At 42.3% G+C, this 21300-nt stretch overlaps 1 protein-coding gene across 1 annotated transcript in view; it reads left to right on the plus strand.

The window, feature by feature from the left end:
- Positions 1-350: 350 nt before the first annotated feature.
- HTR7 (5-hydroxytryptamine receptor 7) overlaps positions 351-21300 on the plus strand; it is a gene marked incomplete at both ends in the record, with an annotated part of 83216 nt that continues 62266 nt past the window's right edge. The window contains one exon of the mRNA XM_080823558.1: positions 351-895. Coding sequence (XP_080679684.1) covers positions 351-895 — 545 coding nt within the window. The remainder of the gene's footprint in view (positions 896-21300) is intronic.

Here is a 21300-nt window from a genome sequence, read left to right on the forward strand (position 1 = left end):
CCGCTGCCTCCCGGGCGCGCTCGGCCGAGGCGCGCGGCGGCTGCGGGCTGCGGGGCGGCCAGCCGAGCGGCGCCCGCGGGCCGGTGAGCCGCGCGTCCCGGGCGTCCGTCGGTGCCGGGGGCGTCTTCCGCGGGGAGTCTCGGCGCAGTCGCGCTCCCGCGTGGTCCGCAGCGGCTGGGGCCCCGGGACGTGCGGGGCCGCGGGGCCGAGCCAAGGCGCCCCCCAGCGGCCGGCGCGGGCCCCATGGCTGGGCCGGGCGGAGCGGAACCGGCGAGGTGAAGCCCCCGGGCCGGAGGCCGGAGCGCGTGGCGGGGGCGCCGGCTCCATGGGCAGCAGCGCACAGCGGCACGATGATGGACGTTAACAGCAGCGGCCGCCCGGACCTCTACGGGCACCTCCGCTCTTTGCTTCTGCCGGAGGTGGGGCGCGGGCTGCCGGACCTGAGCCCCGACGGCGCCGGCCCGGTCTCGGGCTCCTGGGCGCCGCACCTGCTGCGCGGGGTCCCAGAGGTGACGGCCAGCCCGGTGCCCACCTGGGACGCGCCGCCGGACAATGCCTCCGGCTGCGGGGAGCAGATCAACTATGGCAGAGCCGAGAAAGTTGTGATCGGCTCCATCCTGACGCTCATCACGCTGCTGACGATCGCAGGCAACTGCCTGGTGGTGATCTCGGTGTGCTTCGTCAAGAAGCTTCGCCAGCCCTCCAACTACCTGATCGTGTCCCTGGCGCTGGCCGACCTCTCGGTGGCCGTGGCGGTCATGCCCTTCGTCAGCGTCACCGACCTCATCGGGGGCAAGTGGATCTTTGGCCACTTCTTCTGCAACGTCTTCATCGCCATGGACGTCATGTGCTGCACGGCCTCGATCATGACCCTATGCGTGATCAGCATCGACAGGTAAGGGCCGGGCCGCCCCGTCCCGGGTCCGGCTGGGGATGTGCTGACCGCTCCACCGCGAGCGCTCGCCTTTCTTGGGAGGATAAGCCAGACTCCTAGGCGGGATGAAGGGCTGCGCCGAAAACATCAACCCCCACACATCAACCCTACACCAACTGAGCAACTTCAGTTAGAGCGGAGCCTATATGCACCTTGAAAAGAAGAGCCCGAAATGTTTTAGTGAGGGTTTTAAGACCAAAGTTTAAGTATTTTAAACATTAGCAGTTCCCCAGGGGGTCCCTGGGCTTGGTTTTTAGAAGGAAAGGATTTGATCCTTTCTGAGCTTGACAAACCCTTGCTGTGAGTCTCAAAGTGTCATTTCTTACTTTAAGAAATCAGTCGTTGAAAAGGCTCCTTGCTTTCAGATTGTGGGAGCTCCTCCCCAGGCCAGTGAGGGGACTGAGGAGGTTTCCAGAATTGGGGTTCTACATATCTAAACGTTGCACTCCTATCATTGCTGATTCCAAATCTCATTCTCCTGGAAGTCTGATTTTAGCGTTTGGCAACGCTGTCTGTATCCTGCAGCCTTGCTGACTGGAGCCTTACTCCCTGTCTGAATGGTTGGTTCTAGTCTTTCATCACATCCCTTGAGAATCTTCTCTTACGAACTCCCCAGTGGAGTAATTGCAACAGAGGCTGACCATCTGTCAGAGATATTGAGGGGAAAATTTTGGTAAAATTCTTGGGTGACAGATTGGGCTAGGAGACCCTGAGGTTTCTTCAGACTCTAGGATTACAGGATGCTGCAATGGAGCTAGTCTTTGGTCCCGGAAACACAGTGCAACTGACAACTTGAAGGATGATCCCAATGTCCTTTGGCCACCTAATAACTCTGTTTCTCTTGAAAGTGAAATATTAAACCTTAGTGTTCACCAACGTAATTCTGCTGGTGTTTTAAAACCGGCACAGGACTGGTATCCTGTTGTGTTTAATGATACAGAGAAACGATTGCTTATTTTCTTTGTGGACCTATGGAACCTTTAAATGTATAAACCCTTCAGCATAGAAGAAATAATTGATGCCTCCACACTTAAAATGACAGTGCCTCAAAGGATGGTGTAGCAGGAAGCTGAGATTTTCTTCCTTTTCCTCCCTGTCAACACTGCTATTTGTGGTTTGTTGATATTTAACATGTTTTCCTATTTTACTCTTGACCAGGGTTTATAATTACTGAATAAAGGGAATGATAGGAAAGGGGATATCTTCAAGGAAAAAATATATTGTAGCTGCATTTAAAGGTCTAGGTTATTTTTAAAGAATTGATCCTGCCATTTCATCTATCATGTCAGGTTGGAGCTTCTGAGAGCAAACAAGGAATTATTTTTAAGAGTAGTGCACGAATGGCATATACGAGAATATTAGCTCCAAACTTGACAGCTGAAGTTCTGAATTACTGTAGTGAAGAATGACAAAAACATATGCACTCACAGTCTGTCTGTGGCAACAGGAAATATGAGAGTGCACTCAATATACATAGTGAGTATATAAATGAGTTGTAAGCATAAAAATTGAACTGCTAAGCCAACCAAATCGGCGCTTCTTGCATGAATGGAGTCATTTTAAATGGAACTTGATGTAGTACAACACATGCCAGTTTATGGTGCAAGAAATGCATTTATAATTTTTCTTCCTTTCGTAATTGATTAGTGATATGTAAACAGCACAGTATACTGACTCATCTCCTAACACAGGCGGTGCTTCTGTCCTGCTGGGCGCATTCAGGTTTGGCTTGGGACCACCCTGAGATTCCTGTATATGAGCTAAAGGCTTGTCACTCAGGGTACACATGTGACTTACCAACAAGCAGCAGGAATGTTTCCGTGACAGAGGTTAATCCTTCTTGGCAAGAGCTTCTGGTTTCTTTATCCAGTATATCCTTACGATTGTCACAAATTGTGATAATATAGGGATATAGACTCTATCTCTTTATTTCCTATGAGAATTGTTCCATTGGTGAATTCTGCTTCAAAATTATTTTGGAGGATGAACATAGGTTTTTTTTTTTTTTCTGATAAAATGAAGAGCTGATAACACTGGAAGATGCAGATTGCTTTTCTTCCAAGAACACACAAAAATAAAAATGAGAAAAAGGAAAATGCTTTCGATATCTAAGGTGAATTATTTCTGAAGAGACTGTTTTTTCAGTTCCATTGTAGACTATGACCAATGACATACAAATGTACTAAGAAAATATGAAACATTTTAATCTTCACCTATTCATCCCCTCTTGAGTACAAGGTTAGGCTACAGTGTGCTTTGTGAAGTATAATCAAGGATGAATAATAGTATTCCTGCTTTTGAGTATTATGGGAGCTTCATTGTCTTTCCACTACCAAACAATCTTTCTTACATCTTTTCTTTACATCTTTCTTACATCTGTTCCCTTTTTATTTCTGCCCAGTTAAAGGGCAAAAAGACATTGTGTCCTGGCAAAGACCAAACCACCTGCGCTTCACATCCCATCCCCTCTTATCTCAAGGATTTTGCTCCTTCCTTGATCCTACTTCTCTTCTTTGTCTTCATTGTTTCCTCTCAACTGGTTCAAGCTTGATCTTTTATTTTCCTTTGGCCTTACTTCTCCAGTTACTGCTCCACTTCCCAGTTAAGCTGCTCAAAGACCTGTGCCCACAAGCTGTCTTTATGTCCTTCCTCCTTGGGTAGATGAGTTTGGCACTATCAGGTCTACTGGAGTATTTTAACTGGCCTTGTTGGTTTCTTTTCTGTCAAGTCCATTGCCAATGAAGTAGTTAGAATGGTCTCTTAAAAAATTTTGTTTTAAGTGAGATAACATTTATCTATAGCAAAATGCACAGATATTAAATGCATAGCTTGATGTGTTTGACAAATGTCTATACCCATGTAACCAATATTCCTATCAGGATATAGCATATTTTTATAATTTTAGAAAGTTGCCTTGTGCCCCTTTCAGAATGATCTTTTAAAAATAGAAATCGGGGCACCTGGGTGGCTTAGTCGGTTCAGCGTCTGACTCTTGATTTTGGCTTGGCCATGATCTCAGGGCCCTGGGATCTTTGAACCCCAGGTGGGGCTCTGTGCTCAGCAGGGAGTCTGCTTGAGATTCTTTCCCTCTGTCCCTTTCCCCACTTGCTCTCTCCCTCTCTCTCTAAATAAGTCTTTAAAAAAATAAAAATAGAGATCAAGTTATATTTTATATATAGTTTAAAGCATATAAAAGAGCTCTATACATTGTTTAGATGAGTCCAAGGAGTAAAGGGAAAAAGAGTGCAGAGGAATGATGAACGCTTCACTCATGGGAGTGGTTATCTCTGGGGGGGGGGGGGCGGTTATAATGAGGGAGTAACACACATACCAACTATACCAGTAATGTTTTGTTTCAAATTTTGATGGTTGATGCAGTCTTGTTATTCTTTGTATAACTTTCTGTTAGTCTGAAATATATTTTTAATGTGTTTTGGAAATACATATAGAAAACAAACAATCCTAAGTATAGAGTTTGATAAATTTCCATAAAGCGAACACTTTGATGTAGTCTGCCACTAGATCAAGAAACTGAATATTACCAACCTCCCAGAGGTCCCCTTCTGCCCCTTTCTAGTTTCTGATACTCCAAGGATAACTTATCCTGACTTTTTGCATCATGAATTAGTTTCACTTGGTTAGAACCTCATATAAATGTAACAGTATAGTATGTACTCTTAATTCTGGCTTCTTTTGCTCAATATGATATCTCTGTGATTGACCCATAGTTTATAGTCTGTTGGTATTTTATTTTGTTTTATTTTATTTATTTATTTTTTGGGTAATATTCCATTTAATTTGTTTATCAGTTCACCTGTAGATGGACATTTGAATTGTTTCCAGTTTCTGAATACCACTAATAGTGCTGCTATAAGCATTTATTTGTATACTATTCATTTTGGGGACATGTTTTTGTTTTGGGTGAATACAATACTGTATAGTAAGGTTCCTTATTGTATTAATTATCTCTAATTCTTTTAATTCGGGCTCTCTGCTCAGCAGGGAGCCTGCTCCCCCCTCTCTCTGCCTGCCTTTTCTGCCTACTTGTGATCTCTGTCAAATAAATAAATAAATAAATAAAATCTTAAAAAAAAAAAGAAAATCTATCAGATATTATTTTTGTTATTTTAGTCAGTATTCATTCTTATTTCCCCACATGTTTACCTTTTCATTGCTCTTTATTTTTTTCCTACATTACCATGTTTTCATCTGGGATTATTTTCTTCTGCCCAGTTAAACTTACATTAACATTTTTTTTTTAAATGAGGGTTTGTTAGTAACAATTACTGTCAGTTTGTGTTTATCTGAAACTGTCTTAATTTTGCCATCATTTTTGAATGACATTTTCTCTGAGTATGTGATTCTGTGTTTGAGGGATTTTCAGCACTCTAAAACATTCTTCCATTGTCTTCATGTTTCTGTCATTTCTGGAGAAAAATCAGCCATTCACCAACATTATTATTATGCTGTTGAAGATAATGTGTGTTTTTTTCTTCTGCTTGCTTTTAGGATTTTCTCTTTGTCTTTGGTTTTTATCAGTTTTTCTAAGATGTCCCCAGGTGTGGCGTTGTTGGTTATTTTTTACTGTTTATTTGCTGTCAACCCTGCTGGGATTCTTAATTTTTGTATTTGTACATTGATGTCTCTGTTCAGTTTGTTGTTATCTCTTTAAATAATTTTACTGTCCCATTCTTTCTCTCTTCTGTATCTCAAATTTATATAATTTAGAACTTTTACTCTGTCACACATGTCTCTTACACTCTTTATTTTCCATTTTATGCTGTGATTCAGTTTTGAAAAAATTTTGACCTGCCTTCCAATTTATTAGTCCTCTCTTCTGCTATGTCTAATCTGTTGTTCAGCCTTATCTATTGATTATTAATTTCACACTCCTAGAAGTTCCAGTTGATCCTTTTTTTTCTGATTTGTTCCTTTTCGTTGATTTGAATTCTCTGCCTTATGCATGTAATTTCTCCTTCTTGTTATTATATTCTTGAGTATACCTAGGCTCTTTTTATACTAATTTCAATATCTGAATCAGTAGTGGTTTCTTTGTGTGTGATCTGTTTGTTTGTTTTCCTCTGGGTTTTGGGTCTACGCCTTGGCATGCCTAGTACATTTGACTATATGCTCAACATTTTGTATGCAAAATTATAGATGTTGTAGATGACGTTATTTTTCTCGAGAGAAAATAGCTTCTAAGCAGGCATACTGGTAGACTTATTATTGTAATCCATTTAGGGGTTGTGCTAACTATAGGTGATGTTTTAATTTTGATAGGGCTCTGTCTGCTGCTGGCCCATGCCTCCTCCCAGGGTGTAGCTTTTTGTGGGATTTCAGCTAAGAGCATGAGCTATTCTCAATGTCTTCTCCTGCTGGCTTGTTCAGTGCTGTAACTGTTCTCTCCTCAGCACTGTATGACTGCTAAAACTCCTACTGAAAACCTCTTGGGAGCTTTCTCCCGGGCCTCTCAGTCCCCTGCCCTGCACAACTTCAGAACTCAACCAACGTCTTAAGGGGAGTACCAGCCAAGCGTTGGGCTTAGTTTTCTGCTCCTTCCTTCTTACTGGGATCTTGGCCTCTTAGGTCTTTAATTTCTGTCTTCAAGAGACTGCCAAAATTTCTTCTGGTATTGTTGCTTCTTCATAAGTAGTTCTGTGGAGGCTCTTTGCCTGGATCCTCTGCCCCTTCCCCTCATCTAGTTATGGCCAATGTCCCAAGGGAAAGAGTGGCGGCAGAATTTTGGCTTACCTCTCTGTGGTTCTCTCTCTCCAGGATTATTTTGTCCTCTCAACTCCCGGTTGTCTCAGAAACTCTGATGGCTCCAAGCAGGTGTGTGTGTGTGTGTGTGTGTGTGTATGCCTCTCTGTGCTTTGTCCAGCTTTTTTTGTTGTTTCAGCAGAAGCATTGGTCTGAAGCATCATGCATCCTCATCATAGCTACAAGTGGATGTGCACCTGAAATATTTTAAATATATACAAATACAGAAGTATAATTATGTAAATTGCTCTTCTGAAAACCTTTCATTGGCTTTTCATTTCACTTGGAATAAAATTGAAAGTGTTTAGCACATCTGTAAGGTCCCTGATTTGTCCTTGCTTCACTTCTCAATAACATTTTATACCACATTCCCTCTTGCTTTCCAAAGTATATAGTCCCAATGACCTTTGCAATTTCTCCATCATGCCAGATTCTTTCTGAAATCAGGCCCATTTCATGCAAACCCGTCAACTAACATATTTGCAAAACTATGATTTCCTGTCTAGAGTTATAACCCCTAATATATCTATTCCCTAATATATATTTTTTGATCCCAAGTTGGAAAGCCTGAAAGTGTGTAATGCTCTAGAATGGCAACAATTAAAATATCTGAAAAATACCAAGTATTAACAAGAATGTGGAGCAAAGGATACTTTCATACTTTACCAATAGGGTTGTGAATTGGTGAATCTCTCTGAAAATAGTTTGGCATTATTGTGTACTGTTGAAGATAATTCAACCTATGATTTTGTTATCTTACCATTAGGTATGTATCAGAGAGACTCTTGTCACCAAAAGTCTTGTATAAGAATATTTATAATATGGGGACACCTGGGTGGCTCAGTCAGTTAAGCCTCTGCCTTCCGCTCAGGTATGATCCCAGGGTCTTAGGATCAAGCCCCACATCAGGACTCCCTGCTCAGCTGGGAGCCTGCTTCTCCTTCTCCCTCTGCCTGCCGCTCCCCCTGCTTGTGCTCTCTCTTTCTGACAAATAAATAAAATAATATCTTTTTTTAAAAAAGAATATTTATAATATCCACAGACTTGGAATCCTAAAACTTGAAATAATACACATGTGCATCAGTAGTAGAATGAATACATAATTGTGGTATATTTGCATAATAGAGTACTATTCAATAGTGGTTATCTAATTCGAACATGTATCAGGACTATCTGGAGAGCATATTAAAACACAGATTGCTGGGTGCCACCCCAAGTTTCTGATTCAGTAAGTCTGGGTGGAGCCAAATAATTTGCATTTCAGAGTCCCAGATGATTCTGATGCTCCTGGTTTGGGGACCTTACCTAGAGAACTACTGCTATACAACAATAAAAATGAAGAAACTGTGGTCAAAATGAATCTCAGAGTAATTTAAACAGTTTTTTGTTCCAAAAAGTTTGAAACATATCTAAAAGTCAGGAGTATAGTATGAAGAACCTAATGTATCCATTGCCTAGGTTCAACAGTGATCAGTTTATGGCCCATTTATTCAACACTGTGACTTCTCCATCTTCACAGTATTTTAAATCAAATTTCAGACGTCATGTCATTTCATATAAATACTTTGGGGTCACAAACGTAATGCTGGGCAGAAGAAGCAGAATCCCAAAGAACACATACAGTGTGATTCCATTCATATGAGTCTGAAACAAACAAAGTTGTTTAGAGATCTAGGTAAGTGGAAATTTTAGAAAGAAAAGGGAAGAGATATAGATCATGAGAACAAGGAGAATGATTACCTCTGGGCTTGCTTCTAAAGTGCTGTCATGTTTTATCTCTTGACTGCAGTGATAATTACAAGAATGTTCCCTTTTTAAATTACCGCCAAAGCATCCATGTATATTCTAGGCACTTTCCTGCTTCTGCATTTTGTTTTATCATCAAAAGGACGGAAGTCTTTATCTGATGACATCCTGTGAGGATTCACATCAGATGGATGGTCCGTCTGACCAGGTACACTTACTGTTTCAATGCCATCCGCCACCATTCATTTTTAGCTTCATGCATGAGGGCAGGGGTCATCTTGGGGTTGTTAACAGTTACAGGAACTCATCTGAGTTATTTGCAAGAGCCGTGCTCCTTAGCTCTGACTGGCGTCTGGCTGAAGTCTTGCCTCCTCGCCAGGTGCTGTGACTCATTCGCTTCGATGATCTGAGCTGTGCTCTTGGCTTTCATTCCACTGTGATCAGCAGTGCAGGGAGCCTTCTGGCTTCTCTGGATCGCCTTTCTCTTTGAAGAAGTCATCCTCGCTCATCTCTAAATTAATTTGCAGCTGGTAGGTATACTTTAAGGATTGCTAGAATACTCTTCTAGCTTTGCTATGGGAAGGCGGGAGGAAGGAGAATAAAGAGATCTTTTGCACTTTTGTGAGTGACGCTTTCCACAAACTACTTTTGTTCCTTCTTATGAGTTAGCTGGCAGGGTAGAAATGCTGGCAGCTAATCGGTGTTCAGTGCTTTATTGTTCGCAGACCACTTTCCACCCACAGAAATCTCCTTTGATCCTTCTGACAACATTGTGGGGTGGGCATTATTATCTCACTCCGTGTGGGAAGAACTGGAGGGAGAAAGTGACTTGTCCAAAGACACAGTTTGTATGAGTGAAACCTGGGTTCAAAGCTGGTTCAAGTGTCATGTATTAATGTGTATGTATTTAAAGAAAATAGGAGTTTGGGTATGACCATGATGGAGTTAAATCCTGATCGAGGTCTCAGATGAAATGTTGAATTAGACTGGTGATGGAAAGGCAGGAGAGTTTCCAGGCAAGGGGAACAGAGATGCCAAGAGTCTGGAGGCAGTGAAATCAGTCTGTGAGCAAACATACAGAGAGGGAGCCAGAAGGCATCCCAGGTGAGGGAATAGCCCAAGTCTGTCAGACCTTTCCCTTTGTGGCAGATGCTGCGGGTTGCCTTTCTTAACGCCCATCTTGGAGTCCAGCTCTAGAGAGATCCTGATTTAATTGACCTGGGTGGGCCTGGGCATCAGTTTGTTTGAAAATACCCTCCAGGTGATTTTAATGTGTAACAAGATGGGGTTAGGATGTTCTTTTAAAAGTGCAAGTGTGATTTTATTCATAGTTCCTAAACTTATCTGCACATTAGAATCACCTAGGAATCTTAAAAAAATTCCACAGGCCACACCCAGGCCATACACAAGACCAACTAATGCACAGCCTTTGGGGCTAGGACTCATGCATCCGAACTTTGGAAGCTCCTGGGTTAGTCCAATGTGCTGGATTATGCTGTTCTCCTGCTTCTTGAATGGGTTAATGAGTTCCCCATTTCTTGGGATGAGGTCCTAAATGTTCATTGTGACCTAAAAGATTATAAAATCTGACCTCTGCCTACCTCACTAGATTGGGGGTTGGCAAACCTCTTTCTGTAAAGAGCTAGGTAAGTATTTTAGTGTATACTTTAGGCTTGCATGCCATGTGGTCTCTGTTGTGACTACTTTGTCACTGTAGCTTGAAAGCAGCCATAGGCATTACGTGGATATATGGGAGTGGCTGTGTTCTGTAAAACTTCATTTATGAATACTGCAGTTTGAATTTCATGTCATTTTTACATCTCATGAAATATTCTTTATATTTGTTCAATTATTTTAAAACATAAAAAACATTCTTAGCTGGGGGGTACTAGACAAAAATCAGCAGGCCAGATCTGACCCTGCTGGAGTTTGCCAACTTTTGCCCAAGTTTCAATTCGATTCAATTCGATTCGATTCAGTTCAGTTCAATTCAATTCAGTTCTCTGTTGGTCCGTTGGTTAGTCTGTCTATCTATCTATCTCCCCATCTCCTCCAAGCCCCCAGTATTCTGGAAACCTTATTCTTTTTTTTAGTTCCTTGACATTTTGATGTTCTGGGCTTTCACAAGTCTTTTTATTGCCCCCTCCCCCTTTCAACCTCTTTGGTTGGCTAATTCTTATCACTCTCTAGACAGGTCCTTGATTAGATGTTACTGTCTTATGCAAGCAATCCTAGAATCTCCAGACCACCTTAAAGAGTCTTAAAACTCACTGCATTTTTTCTTCGTAACGCTCACTGCAATGTGTAATTAACAGTTTGTGAAATTAATTGTAATGAACGCATGATTTGTTGGCTCAATCATCCATACATTCTGCATAGCAGGACCTGTACATTCTGCATGGAATCTTCCATATATTCTTCATGGCAGAAGTCTGTCTTGTCAGAGACTGTATCCCCATCCCCAGCATAGTACTTGGCACATAGTAGGTGTTTAGCTAATCGTTGTAGGTTGATTTGAGGAAGGACGGTGGGTACCTCAGATTCCCAAAGGTCTAGCCTTCACTTCTTATTTTCCAGCTTTCTGTGCAACATTCTTTCTGGAGACAATATAGAAGTATCCTTGGGAAAGCAAATTAGCATTTGGGGATTGATGGAACAGAAACAGCATGGAGGCAGTGGGATAGCCCCAAGGGATTGTCCCACCTATCCATAGGCATAGTAGGCTGCTGAGTCACTTTCTGCTCTCCATGCATAGGCAGAACACTGACTTTAAAGGCCCAGGGATATTGAAAGCTTAGCAGTTTAGAGCCAGGGATTGGATCTTTCTTATCATCATTGTTGTGCCATGGAACAGGGGGAAAATGCAGGCAAAACTGAATGAAAATCCCAGAGCCTTTTTCTTTCGGTGAAGAAACATATTTTTGACCAAGCTCACACGTCCCAGAAAGAGAGCCACAGGTGTCAGGCATGAAGGTGAGAGCCAAGTAAGGGAGCACAGTAAATGGCATTTGCAATGTCATTTGTTGAGTGCATATTTTGTGCCAGGCCCACTGCCAAGGGCTTTATGTAATTCATCTCACTTTATCTCCACAACCGCTCTGTGGGCACTCTCATCATGGCCACCTGTGTGATGAGCAAAGGGAGCCTGTTAGAGCTTAAATAACTTGCCCAAGGGTGCCTAGGAAGAAAATAGTGGAGTCACATTTGGCTGGGGAAATGTCTGACTTCAGGTGTTTTGAGATCCAGAGGGGTTTTGACTTGGTGAACATCATTTGTGAACCACATTCCGCACTAGATGTTTTCTTCTGCCTTTCAGAGAGGACAGAGATGATGTGACTAATATAGTAATTATGTTAGGTGAAGTTCATAGTCTCTTACCTAATATCCTAGGAGCCAGATGTGTTTTGGCAGCCTCTTCTCCATTGTTGGTCCAGGGCACCTCCACTCCTGTCCATCTGTTAGCTTTTGGGTTAGGGTTAGGGTAAGTCATTGTGGAATAGTATGATCCACTTCTCCACCGGTTTAAGGACTCTTAAGCACCAGGCCCTAACAGAGAGGCCGTGTGTGTGTGTGTGTGTGTGTGTGTGTGTGTGTGTGTAGAAAGAGAGAATGAAGAGGGAGAGGAAGAGAGGCAGGGAGGAGAGAGAGAGAGGATGCATGAGCAAGTTAGAGGAGATGATGGAGCTGAGATTTCTTTAATAGACAAACCCTTGTTTCTTGTCTCCTAGATATTGAAGTACTGTGATGATACAAAGGTGGACAAAAACACACCCGTGTCTTCAAGAAGTTATCTGGTTGAGCATCCATTAAGTTGATTTATTCACATATCAGAAAATTTGGACCTTTAAAAAACTAGCTTATCCATATTGCTCTGCAGTCAGTCCCTGTGTGCTATGACCTTTCTGGAGGAGATTATGAGTCATTTAGCTTCTGGTTGCAAACAATTGGGTTGTTTGAGTGCTTCCATCAATAAAAACTCAGGTACTCTGTGGTCTGTTTTTGAACAGCCTTTCTGTGCCTGAATTTTTGCTAAGGACTGCTGCACAGTGATGGCTTGTGGGTCCAACCCATGTGCTCAGTCTTCCAGTGTTGTAGTGAGGCGCCGGACACCAGCGTCTGTGGACGGAGCAGCTGTGGGCCTTGGGGGGAGGCCTCACGGTGCACCTATATGGGGAGCTTTGGTTTTGCTCATTTACCCAGTTTGCATTCTCACTGTCATCATGGGCTCTGTTCTGATTCAAATTCCCGAGCATTCAGTATTTCTGGGCCTTCTGATAGAATTTTCTACTCTCAAAGAATGGCAGCTGGATGGCTTTCTTCTTTCTAAATGGTTCATTAATCCCAAACATCTGCCAGAACTATCCACTTACAGGCACCTATCAGTCATAATGCTTCAACCTGGGAGACTTCAGTGGCATGCTCCAGTCCAGCTATAATCAATCTGGTCCAGCTGCCTGAATATTTCACAATTGTACTTTGGGAAATATATATTCTGTGTGTTTGGTGTGAAAAAGTCTCTGATAGTCTCAGTAAAAGTCTTTGACCATTCTTCCGTTTTGACAAACGGATTGCCTTGTGGTTCCATACCTGATAGTTTTGGGGCTGCTGCAGGTCCTGCCCCTCTGGCTTCCTTCCTGGATCACAAAAGTGATAGGCCTTTATTAGCAACTTCTTCACGTATCAAAATGATCTTTCCTTATTATGGAAGTCATAGGGATTCATCTTTTCATTTCTTCAGCCTTTACTGGTTACTCCATTTTCTCTAGTTAGTCCTCAGTATCCTAAACAAGGCAAAAATAAGCTCTTCGCTTTCTTGAATCTTACATTCTAGTGAGAATAAATGGGCTGGAAACAGATATACTTTTGTACATTCGTTGGTAATATGTACCATATGGAGAATTAAAACAGAGCAATGAATTAATTAGAGTGGGTAATCATGGAAGCCCTTTCTAAGGTGGTGACATATACACTGAGATATAAATAACACGGCAGAGCCAGGAGACCAACCCAAAGGCTTCTGTAGTCATCAAGATAAGAAATAATGGAATAATGAAGATGGAGAGAAATGAAGGGATCAAGATATGCCTTGGAGGTGCATCAGCAGCACTGAGGGTTGGATGTGGGGATGAGGGACAGAGAAGAATAAAGGAGGACGTGCTTTTGGCTCAAGCCGCCCAGCAGATGGTGATGCTATTTACTGAACGAGAAAGTAGTAGGACTGGTAGTAAAAATCATGAGTTCTATTTTGAATGTTGAGTTTGGTGTCCGTGGACATTTGAATTTAAGTGTCTAGAGTTCCCGAGAGAAGTCAGGACTAGAGATACACATTTGGGTGCCAGTATAAATGATATTTAAAGCCATAGGGTGGGAAAGAATAGATAGGAAAAGGGGCCTGGATACCAATCCTTAAGGAGATAAAATATTTAGAGGTTAAATGGAGAGGACAAGCTAGCAAAGCTCAAAAAGGGACGGTCAGTGAAACATGAGGAACACCTGGAGAATGTGCCATCAAGGAAATCAAGGGAAATGTATTTTGACAAATACTGACTGTCAACTCTGTGAAATGGTATTGTTGGAGAAGGCTAGAAAAGTAACCAGTCAACTTGGTGACCTTGAGGTCTAGTCGTCTTGAGAAGAGCAGCTTCAATGGAGCAGTGGATCAGAAGCCCAGATGGAGCGAGATGAGAGAGACAAGAGGAAAGAAGTGGAGATGGTGACTAGAAACAGGTCTTTTGAGAAGTTTTGCTGATAGCTACTTAGCTGGGAGTCAGGAACCTGAGCTTCCAGCCCCATATCTGTGGCATGGTACCCTGATGATAATTACTTAGGTACATGTCTTAAATTCCATTACATAGACAAGAAATTTGACTTCATGATTCACTTCTAATTCCTAGCACTTACAGAGTTCCTGGCACACAGTAGGTGCTTAATCATATTGATTGAATTAATGGATGGTTGAATTCATGAATATCCTACAAGGGCAGAAGAACTTTAGGCTCAAGACCATGTCTGATTCATCCTCTCCAGTATCAGTACACAGGCGGGATGCAGAGATATCCCTGAATGAATAAACGTTATCTGGTAAAATTGGGCGTCAAATAGGGGAGCTTGGGTTAGGAAATGGCAGAGATGGGAGAGGACACAAATTCTATCTCTGTGACTCCTGTGACCTGACATAAGTCACCATGCTTTATCTCTAAGTTTCATGGCTCATTATGATAGAAATATCTCCACAGAGTTAATATGAGGAATAAATGAGATTATATCCAAGAGGAATTTAGCCAAGGGCTTGTCTCTTATAAAATGCCTGCGGATCGAGAGCCTTGTTATTATTACTGTTGTTAATATTGTTCAACTCGGAGCTGCACTGTGACCTTGAGTTCTGCCAGCCAATCAAGGCAGCATTCTGGAATTAGAGCTGTTTGAATGGGAGGACTCCCTGGTGCCCTTCTTGACTCTCCTGTCTTCTTTCATCCTGAATAGGAGAAGTAAATCAAGTTTGCCTGCAGAAAAAGCCTGTATGGGGGCTTGATGAGGCTTCAGGGAATGGCAGCCTGCCCCCAAATCACCCTAACTATCCAGTGATGCTAAAAATAGGGGCCAAAGTCTATTCCATGATTCAGTATAGACACTGCTTGAGGCAAGTCAGGGACTCGAGTTCCTTCATGATGGGTTATGCTCAGTTTGTCAGGAAGGGTGACTAACTGGTACCTGATACAATGTTCTAGATATTGGGGAGAGGAGAGCTTGTGGGGCATCGTCCCTTGTCAGATGACATCCTAGCTGTCTCCTGCTTGTGCCCTTTCTCTGGGGACTTCCTGTGTGTCAGAAAGTATAGGGGCTGTTTTCATTTTTCCCGATTATACCATATCCTTCCTCCTGTGTCCTAGTACCTGTTGTTTCCTCTGCCTGGAACGCCCTCCACTTTCCTGCCTATTTCCTAAACATTCTTTAGCATTCAGCTAACATATTTTGGTCTCCAGGAAGCTGTCCCTGACCCTTGGTCTGGGTTGGGTTCTCCTTCCAGGCTTTCCCTTAGCACTCTGAGATTCCTTCTCAATTATCATCATGCTGAAATGTACTTGTTTCTATTTCTTCCCCCACCCCACACAGCAAATGTTGAGAGTCCTTGGGGACAGGGGCACTTACTCATCTGTTTGTTCCCAGCTTCTCTTGGCATGTGGAAGGTGCCTAATAAATATTTGATGGATAAGTAAATGAATAAGTGAATGAATGAAGCAAGCAAATCTTGACTATTTAATTGGATCTTGGGTTTGGAACAAGTAGGCAGGGGGAATGAGGGACATAGAAGCCACACTATTGCTTTGGTGGGCCTTGGCTGCTTTCTCCCTGAGTGGGGACGTCATCATAGTTGCCAGGGCATTTTTTTTTCTGACTCTGAAGCCCCAGCTCTGCTTCCCATGGTTTATGAAGTCACTGTGGATTTCATTGTCAAGATGTTCTTTAAGGTCTCTTTGTAAGGGCGGCCAGTATAACAGGGTTTTTACCTGTTATGTGCATTACATGAACACCCCCGCCAACCTTATTGGGTTAGCTTCCGAGCCCCGGAGGCAAGATGAGATGCTGGAAATCATATAATGGGATCCACTACATCCACAGATATTTCAAATACCCCTGCACAAAATGGAAAATCCCATGATAAAGTGTAAACCTCCCTTCAGAACCTCTCCTTGCTCTATCTTGGGTGAGTCAGAGACATGTTGACACTTACACGTTGTATCCTGTCTTGATTCTTCTTCCAGGGAATAGCTCCTATTTTGCTAAATTCCCAGGAGACTGTTACATTCCCCTCAAATGTCACTTGTGTGTAGCCTTGTGATAGATTATAAAAATGGCCTCAAATTCTTCCTATTCCTATATACACACACCTTCCATGTGTGACTTTACAGCCCTTCTCAGGTTGACTCTAGGCCTCGCCTTCTACCTTACTTTGCCTAATGGGACTTTAGCAAACATGATGCAGGCAGAGACTTGAAAAGAGCCTATGCATTGGTATTTGCCAGCCTTTGTTGATTTGGGGGGACACTGTGACTACTTCCCTGTGAAGAAGCCTAGACTGGTTGATGAGAGACTCATGACTTAGTCCTCCTATTTCCCAGTCCCCACTCAGGCAAATGAGGTTTTCATAAGCTACTCAGGCACCAGCAGATCTCTCACCTGACCACAGACATAAGAAAACCACCTGAGATGAACTGAACCAACCTAGACCAGAACAGTGCAGCTGACCTGCAGAGTAGCAAACTGAATATATAGCTGGTGTTTAAATCTCAAGGTTTTAGAGAACTTTGTTACACAGCAGAAGCTAACTGATAGCAAGCCATTAGTGACTTGATCCTCCTCTTTCCCTGAATTTATGTTCCCATATTGATTTGTTCATATTGTAGCTCAGTGTCCATCATGTTCTCTGGATGGCTCTTTATGAGTCTCCCTCCCCAGGAGACCTTGGATACTTCAAGAGCAGAAGCAGTGTCTGGAGGACTGGTAGGATTTGCTGACCTAAGGACTATCCCAGGGCCAGGGACCAAGAATGTACTTCAGAAATGTGGACAGGCCAGATGAATATGTGCAGCTCAACTGCAATGTCTTTGAATATTGGCTTCTGCTTCGCCAGAATTCTCTTTACTTCTTTCTTCCCCACTTCCCTGGGTATTCAACACTGATGTTTATTCTACTCTTGACATTTTGTATTTCCACATTGTCTTTTATTTATTTTTTATTTTTAATTATTTATTTATTTTTAAAGATTTTATTTATTTATTTGACACAGAGAGAGAGATCACAAGTAGGTGGAGAGGCAGGCAGAGAGAGAGGGGGAAGCAAACTCCCTGCTGAGCAGAGAGCCCAATGTGGGCCTTGATCCCAGGACCCTGAGACCATGACCTGAGCTGAAGGCAGAGGCTTAACCCACTGAGCCACCTAGGCACCCACCACATTGTCTTTTAAAGTTATGGTGGTCTCTTACCCATCCTTATAATTTCTTAGTATGTCTATAGGTAATAGCAAAGTCTCCCCCAAGTTTTTAAAGAATAGGATTGTGTAGTCACAGAAGACACTGGTCAAAATAAACTTTTTGGTAAGAATCCAAGTTTTCTCTTTCTAGGTTATATTTTTCCAATGGCATTGTGTGATGATTGATTTTTTTATTTACATTTGATTTGATTTTAAGTGTGTAGGATTTGTATTTTCAAAATGAACAGTTTTCCACTGAAAACTGTTAATTTCATCTTGTCTGAGGTGATGAATCTCCAAACAAATTCATTTCATGTGTAGCTTCAATAAAAATCCCTGATCAATTGTTGGCATTTCGGGAACCCTAGAAAGTTGTGTCAAGGAGTCCTTTTGAGTTGGAATGAAGAAAGAGAAAGGTAACTTAGGTAAAAATTATTAGCAACTCCTAAGAAATTTTTTTAAAATAAGTACCCAGTGAAGGATTAAATGTTACCTGGTATCTGTAGGACTTTGTGCTATACGCTGACAATTTCATGCACTCTTTCCAACAGCTCTGTGCAGTAGGTTCTATTATCCCCATTTTACAAACCTGGAAAGTCTTAGAGAATTTAATCAGGTTACTCAGGGTCAGAATCTGATTCCAGGCTGGTGTCTTAACTGTTACGTTTCTCAAAGAAAGGAATGGAAAGTATGGTCTATTCCTGGTAGATCATGGGTCTTCATTTAAAGATGAAAATCAAATAATATATCTAGACCTTGGAGGTTCACCTAGGAGCAAGATATCAGCACCTTGAAATATTCTGTACAGTGATAAGATAGGTGTTGACCTGGGTGTGTGTGCTGGGCTCTACTTATCCCTGATTGTCCTGAGTTCCAGGTCTGACATGCCAGAGGTCAAGCGAGGTCAAATTATCCCCCACAAATTACCAGATGAACAGAATCAGAGAATGCGAAAACTGGAAGAGACCTGTGCTAGTTGACATCTCCAGGTCTTCCCTCTACTTTTCTCCACTCTGTTTTCTTCCCTGGGAAACTGATACACTCCAGCTTCTGGTTGGGTTCTGGAAGGATATCAAAGAGAGATCCTACCCGTCCTGAAGGTTACCTTGCACTGACTGTGCCCCTTGACCGGAAGTCACGGTTCCTCTGCAGGTGGCCCCTGCCGCCTGACTCTTTCCCACGGGTCCTTTAACTGCCTCTTGCCCTCCTCCCTTTGCATGTGGTGATTGTTCTGTTGCCCCACTGTCCTTTGTCATTCCCTTGCCTCCTGCTCATACCTCTGTACACAGTTTCCTTGACTATCCTAATTTGAGGGTGCAATTTATTTCTTGCTGAGATTTTGGATTGATATTAACTTCTGGAGCTTATATAGTCTAACCTTCACATTTTATAAAGAGAAAACCAAAGCACAGAGAAAAGAAGTGCCTACTTGAAGCCACTGACTGCTAAGTGACAAGACCAGAACTTGGAAGGCACATGGAACTGGCTTCCTATCCAGTGATGCTCACATACACTGCAGTGAGGACAGACCTGTGAATAGTACTCTAGTAGTTGAGACAGTTGTTTATTTTATTTCCTTTCCTTGTAGAACAACTTAACTGAGTCACATCTTTCTGTTATGACTTTGACCCAGGTTATTACTTAACTGCACTTGGGCAACTTGTCGGCTATGACTTTTGCCTTATTTTGGGTGCTCCAGAATAAAAAATGCCGTGAATAGACTTCTGTGTTTATCTGGTTATACATTTAAAAGCAGTATAGGCTGATGTTTTGTGTGTGAGTGTAATTAGCATCTTTTGGGGCAAACGGTTTTTTGTTCTTTGGGAAATACAGGGTTTTCATGAGCTTAATAATGCCCACAAACCACGATGGCAGCGAATCAGGTTCATACCATCAAGGAAAGGATATCGTCACACTGTTTATCGATATCATTATTGAATGGTATTCAAGTTGCAATTATTGAAACTTGGCTTTTGCCAATGCGCTGGCTCAAGATAAACAGTCAGTCAATATTTGTTGAATGATTTAATGAATGAATATTCATAATGTTGATGAGTGGGAAATAGTAAAGTTAGCAGGAGTACCTAATCTGTCTAGAACACTGCTTAATTCTTTGACTTCTGAGGCAGTCTCTGTTGACTGTTGAAGCCTGATATGACTTAGAATTCAGTTGCCCTGACTTCTTTTTATTTTTTCTGTTCATTTGCCATACCCATGATGTTATACAAAACACACTGCATTTGGAATCCAAAGGCCTCGCTTTTGGTTCTCATTGGGTGACTTTCTTATTAGATGTAAGACATCATTTCGCTCTCTTTGAGCCTCAATTTCCCATATTGTAAAGTTGGGTTGATTATACCTTTCTCTTAGGATGTTTTGGTGGTACAAGTAAGAATGTATGTACAAGAGTGTTTTTTTTGTAAGTGGAGTACTGCTTTTCCTGTAGTATTAGGGTGTTATAGGTATTTGAAATGACAGACTTGGTGGGACTGTGGGTCCTAAGCTGGTATTCTGATCTGTGTGCTTCACTAGTCCAGATGTGATCTTCCCTCAGTACCTGTGACGCTCGCTTGTGATTCTGATGATTCTAAAGAGATGACTCAAGAAATGATCAGAAACCCCATTTCCTATAGGGGATTTCCCATGCTGTAGGCTGGGGCATTCTGACAACATCCAGGTCCTTGCTGCAATCAATAATGATCTGGATTTGTGTTAAGCTCTTCTTCCCATTGATACTTTTCCCCTCAACACCTCTTTCAATATGTTGGGGTTCTTCCTCACCTTTGCTGCCCCCCATACCAAAAACAATACTAAAAGCCACCACCACTCTTGTTAGCTGCCTGAGAACTACTTGAAAGATCTTTATTGTTTTATTATGCAAACCAAGTTATTTCCCAGTAGCCTTTATCTCTTTCATCAGATCAGTCTAGAGGCTGGCTTCCCTTTCACAACTCAGGGCTGCATCATCCTAAGGAAAAAAAAAATGACCTTTTCTCCCCACCATGTGAATTCTGCACTTTCTCAGGATACAGAAGCAACTGGAGCTAAGTATTTCTCCCTTTTAAAAAAAGAGCAGATTTTCCTTCCCGGTAAATGTAGATGTGATTATGATTAATAAAATGCAAATTTACTTAAGAGCATTTAAGCTAGCATAGCGTTTTGTCATTCTGTACTTTTTTAGTCAACTGATACTAAAAGTGCAATTACTACTAAGTGTGGGTTTGAAAAATGTTTTGACATCCTAAAGGGGTCCTCATTTTTGAAGAAGGATGGGAATCCCTGGGATATACCCTTCAGCTTATGAGCCACTGCCTGAACTCTATCCCACCCCAGAACTAGGGGGAAGCTAGCTGACGTCAGTCAGAATGAGGTTCTTGGCCCAGGGTAGGAGATGGCCTTTAGGGCTTTTGTTTCAGGTTTATGCATTGAGGAATAAGGCTGGACTAAAATCAGTGTTCCAGGACAAAAGTGAGCTTGGGAACCAAGAGGACAGTTGGGAGTGGGTAGACTCCAGAAGTAGAAACCCGATACCAGGTTAAGCCTTCATGGGGCAATCTGGGGTTGTAACTCTAAGTTATCCACGTGAATATGTAGGAGAGGTTAAGGGGAAATAGGGTACACTGTTCAGACACAGGACCAAAACTAGCAGATTCCTGTTGGCTTTGGGTCCCCAGCCTGAGGCATGTCTGCCTGTCATTGTGGATAAAGAGGCAGTATTAATGAAAAGGGAGTAGGAGAGATTTTCTGGGAAGGACTACAAATGAACTCTTAGATTTCCACAGTGGTTTTTATTGCATCATTTTGTGTGTGTGTGTGTGTGTGTGTGTGTGTGTGTGTGTGTGTGTTGTTTAACGGCTTTAGTGAGATATAATTTACATACCATAAAATTC

Source organism: Martes martes, assembly GCF_963455335.1.
Source record: "Martes martes genome assembly, chromosome: 14".
Taxonomy (NCBI): domain Eukaryota; kingdom Metazoa; phylum Chordata; class Mammalia; order Carnivora; family Mustelidae; genus Martes; species Martes martes.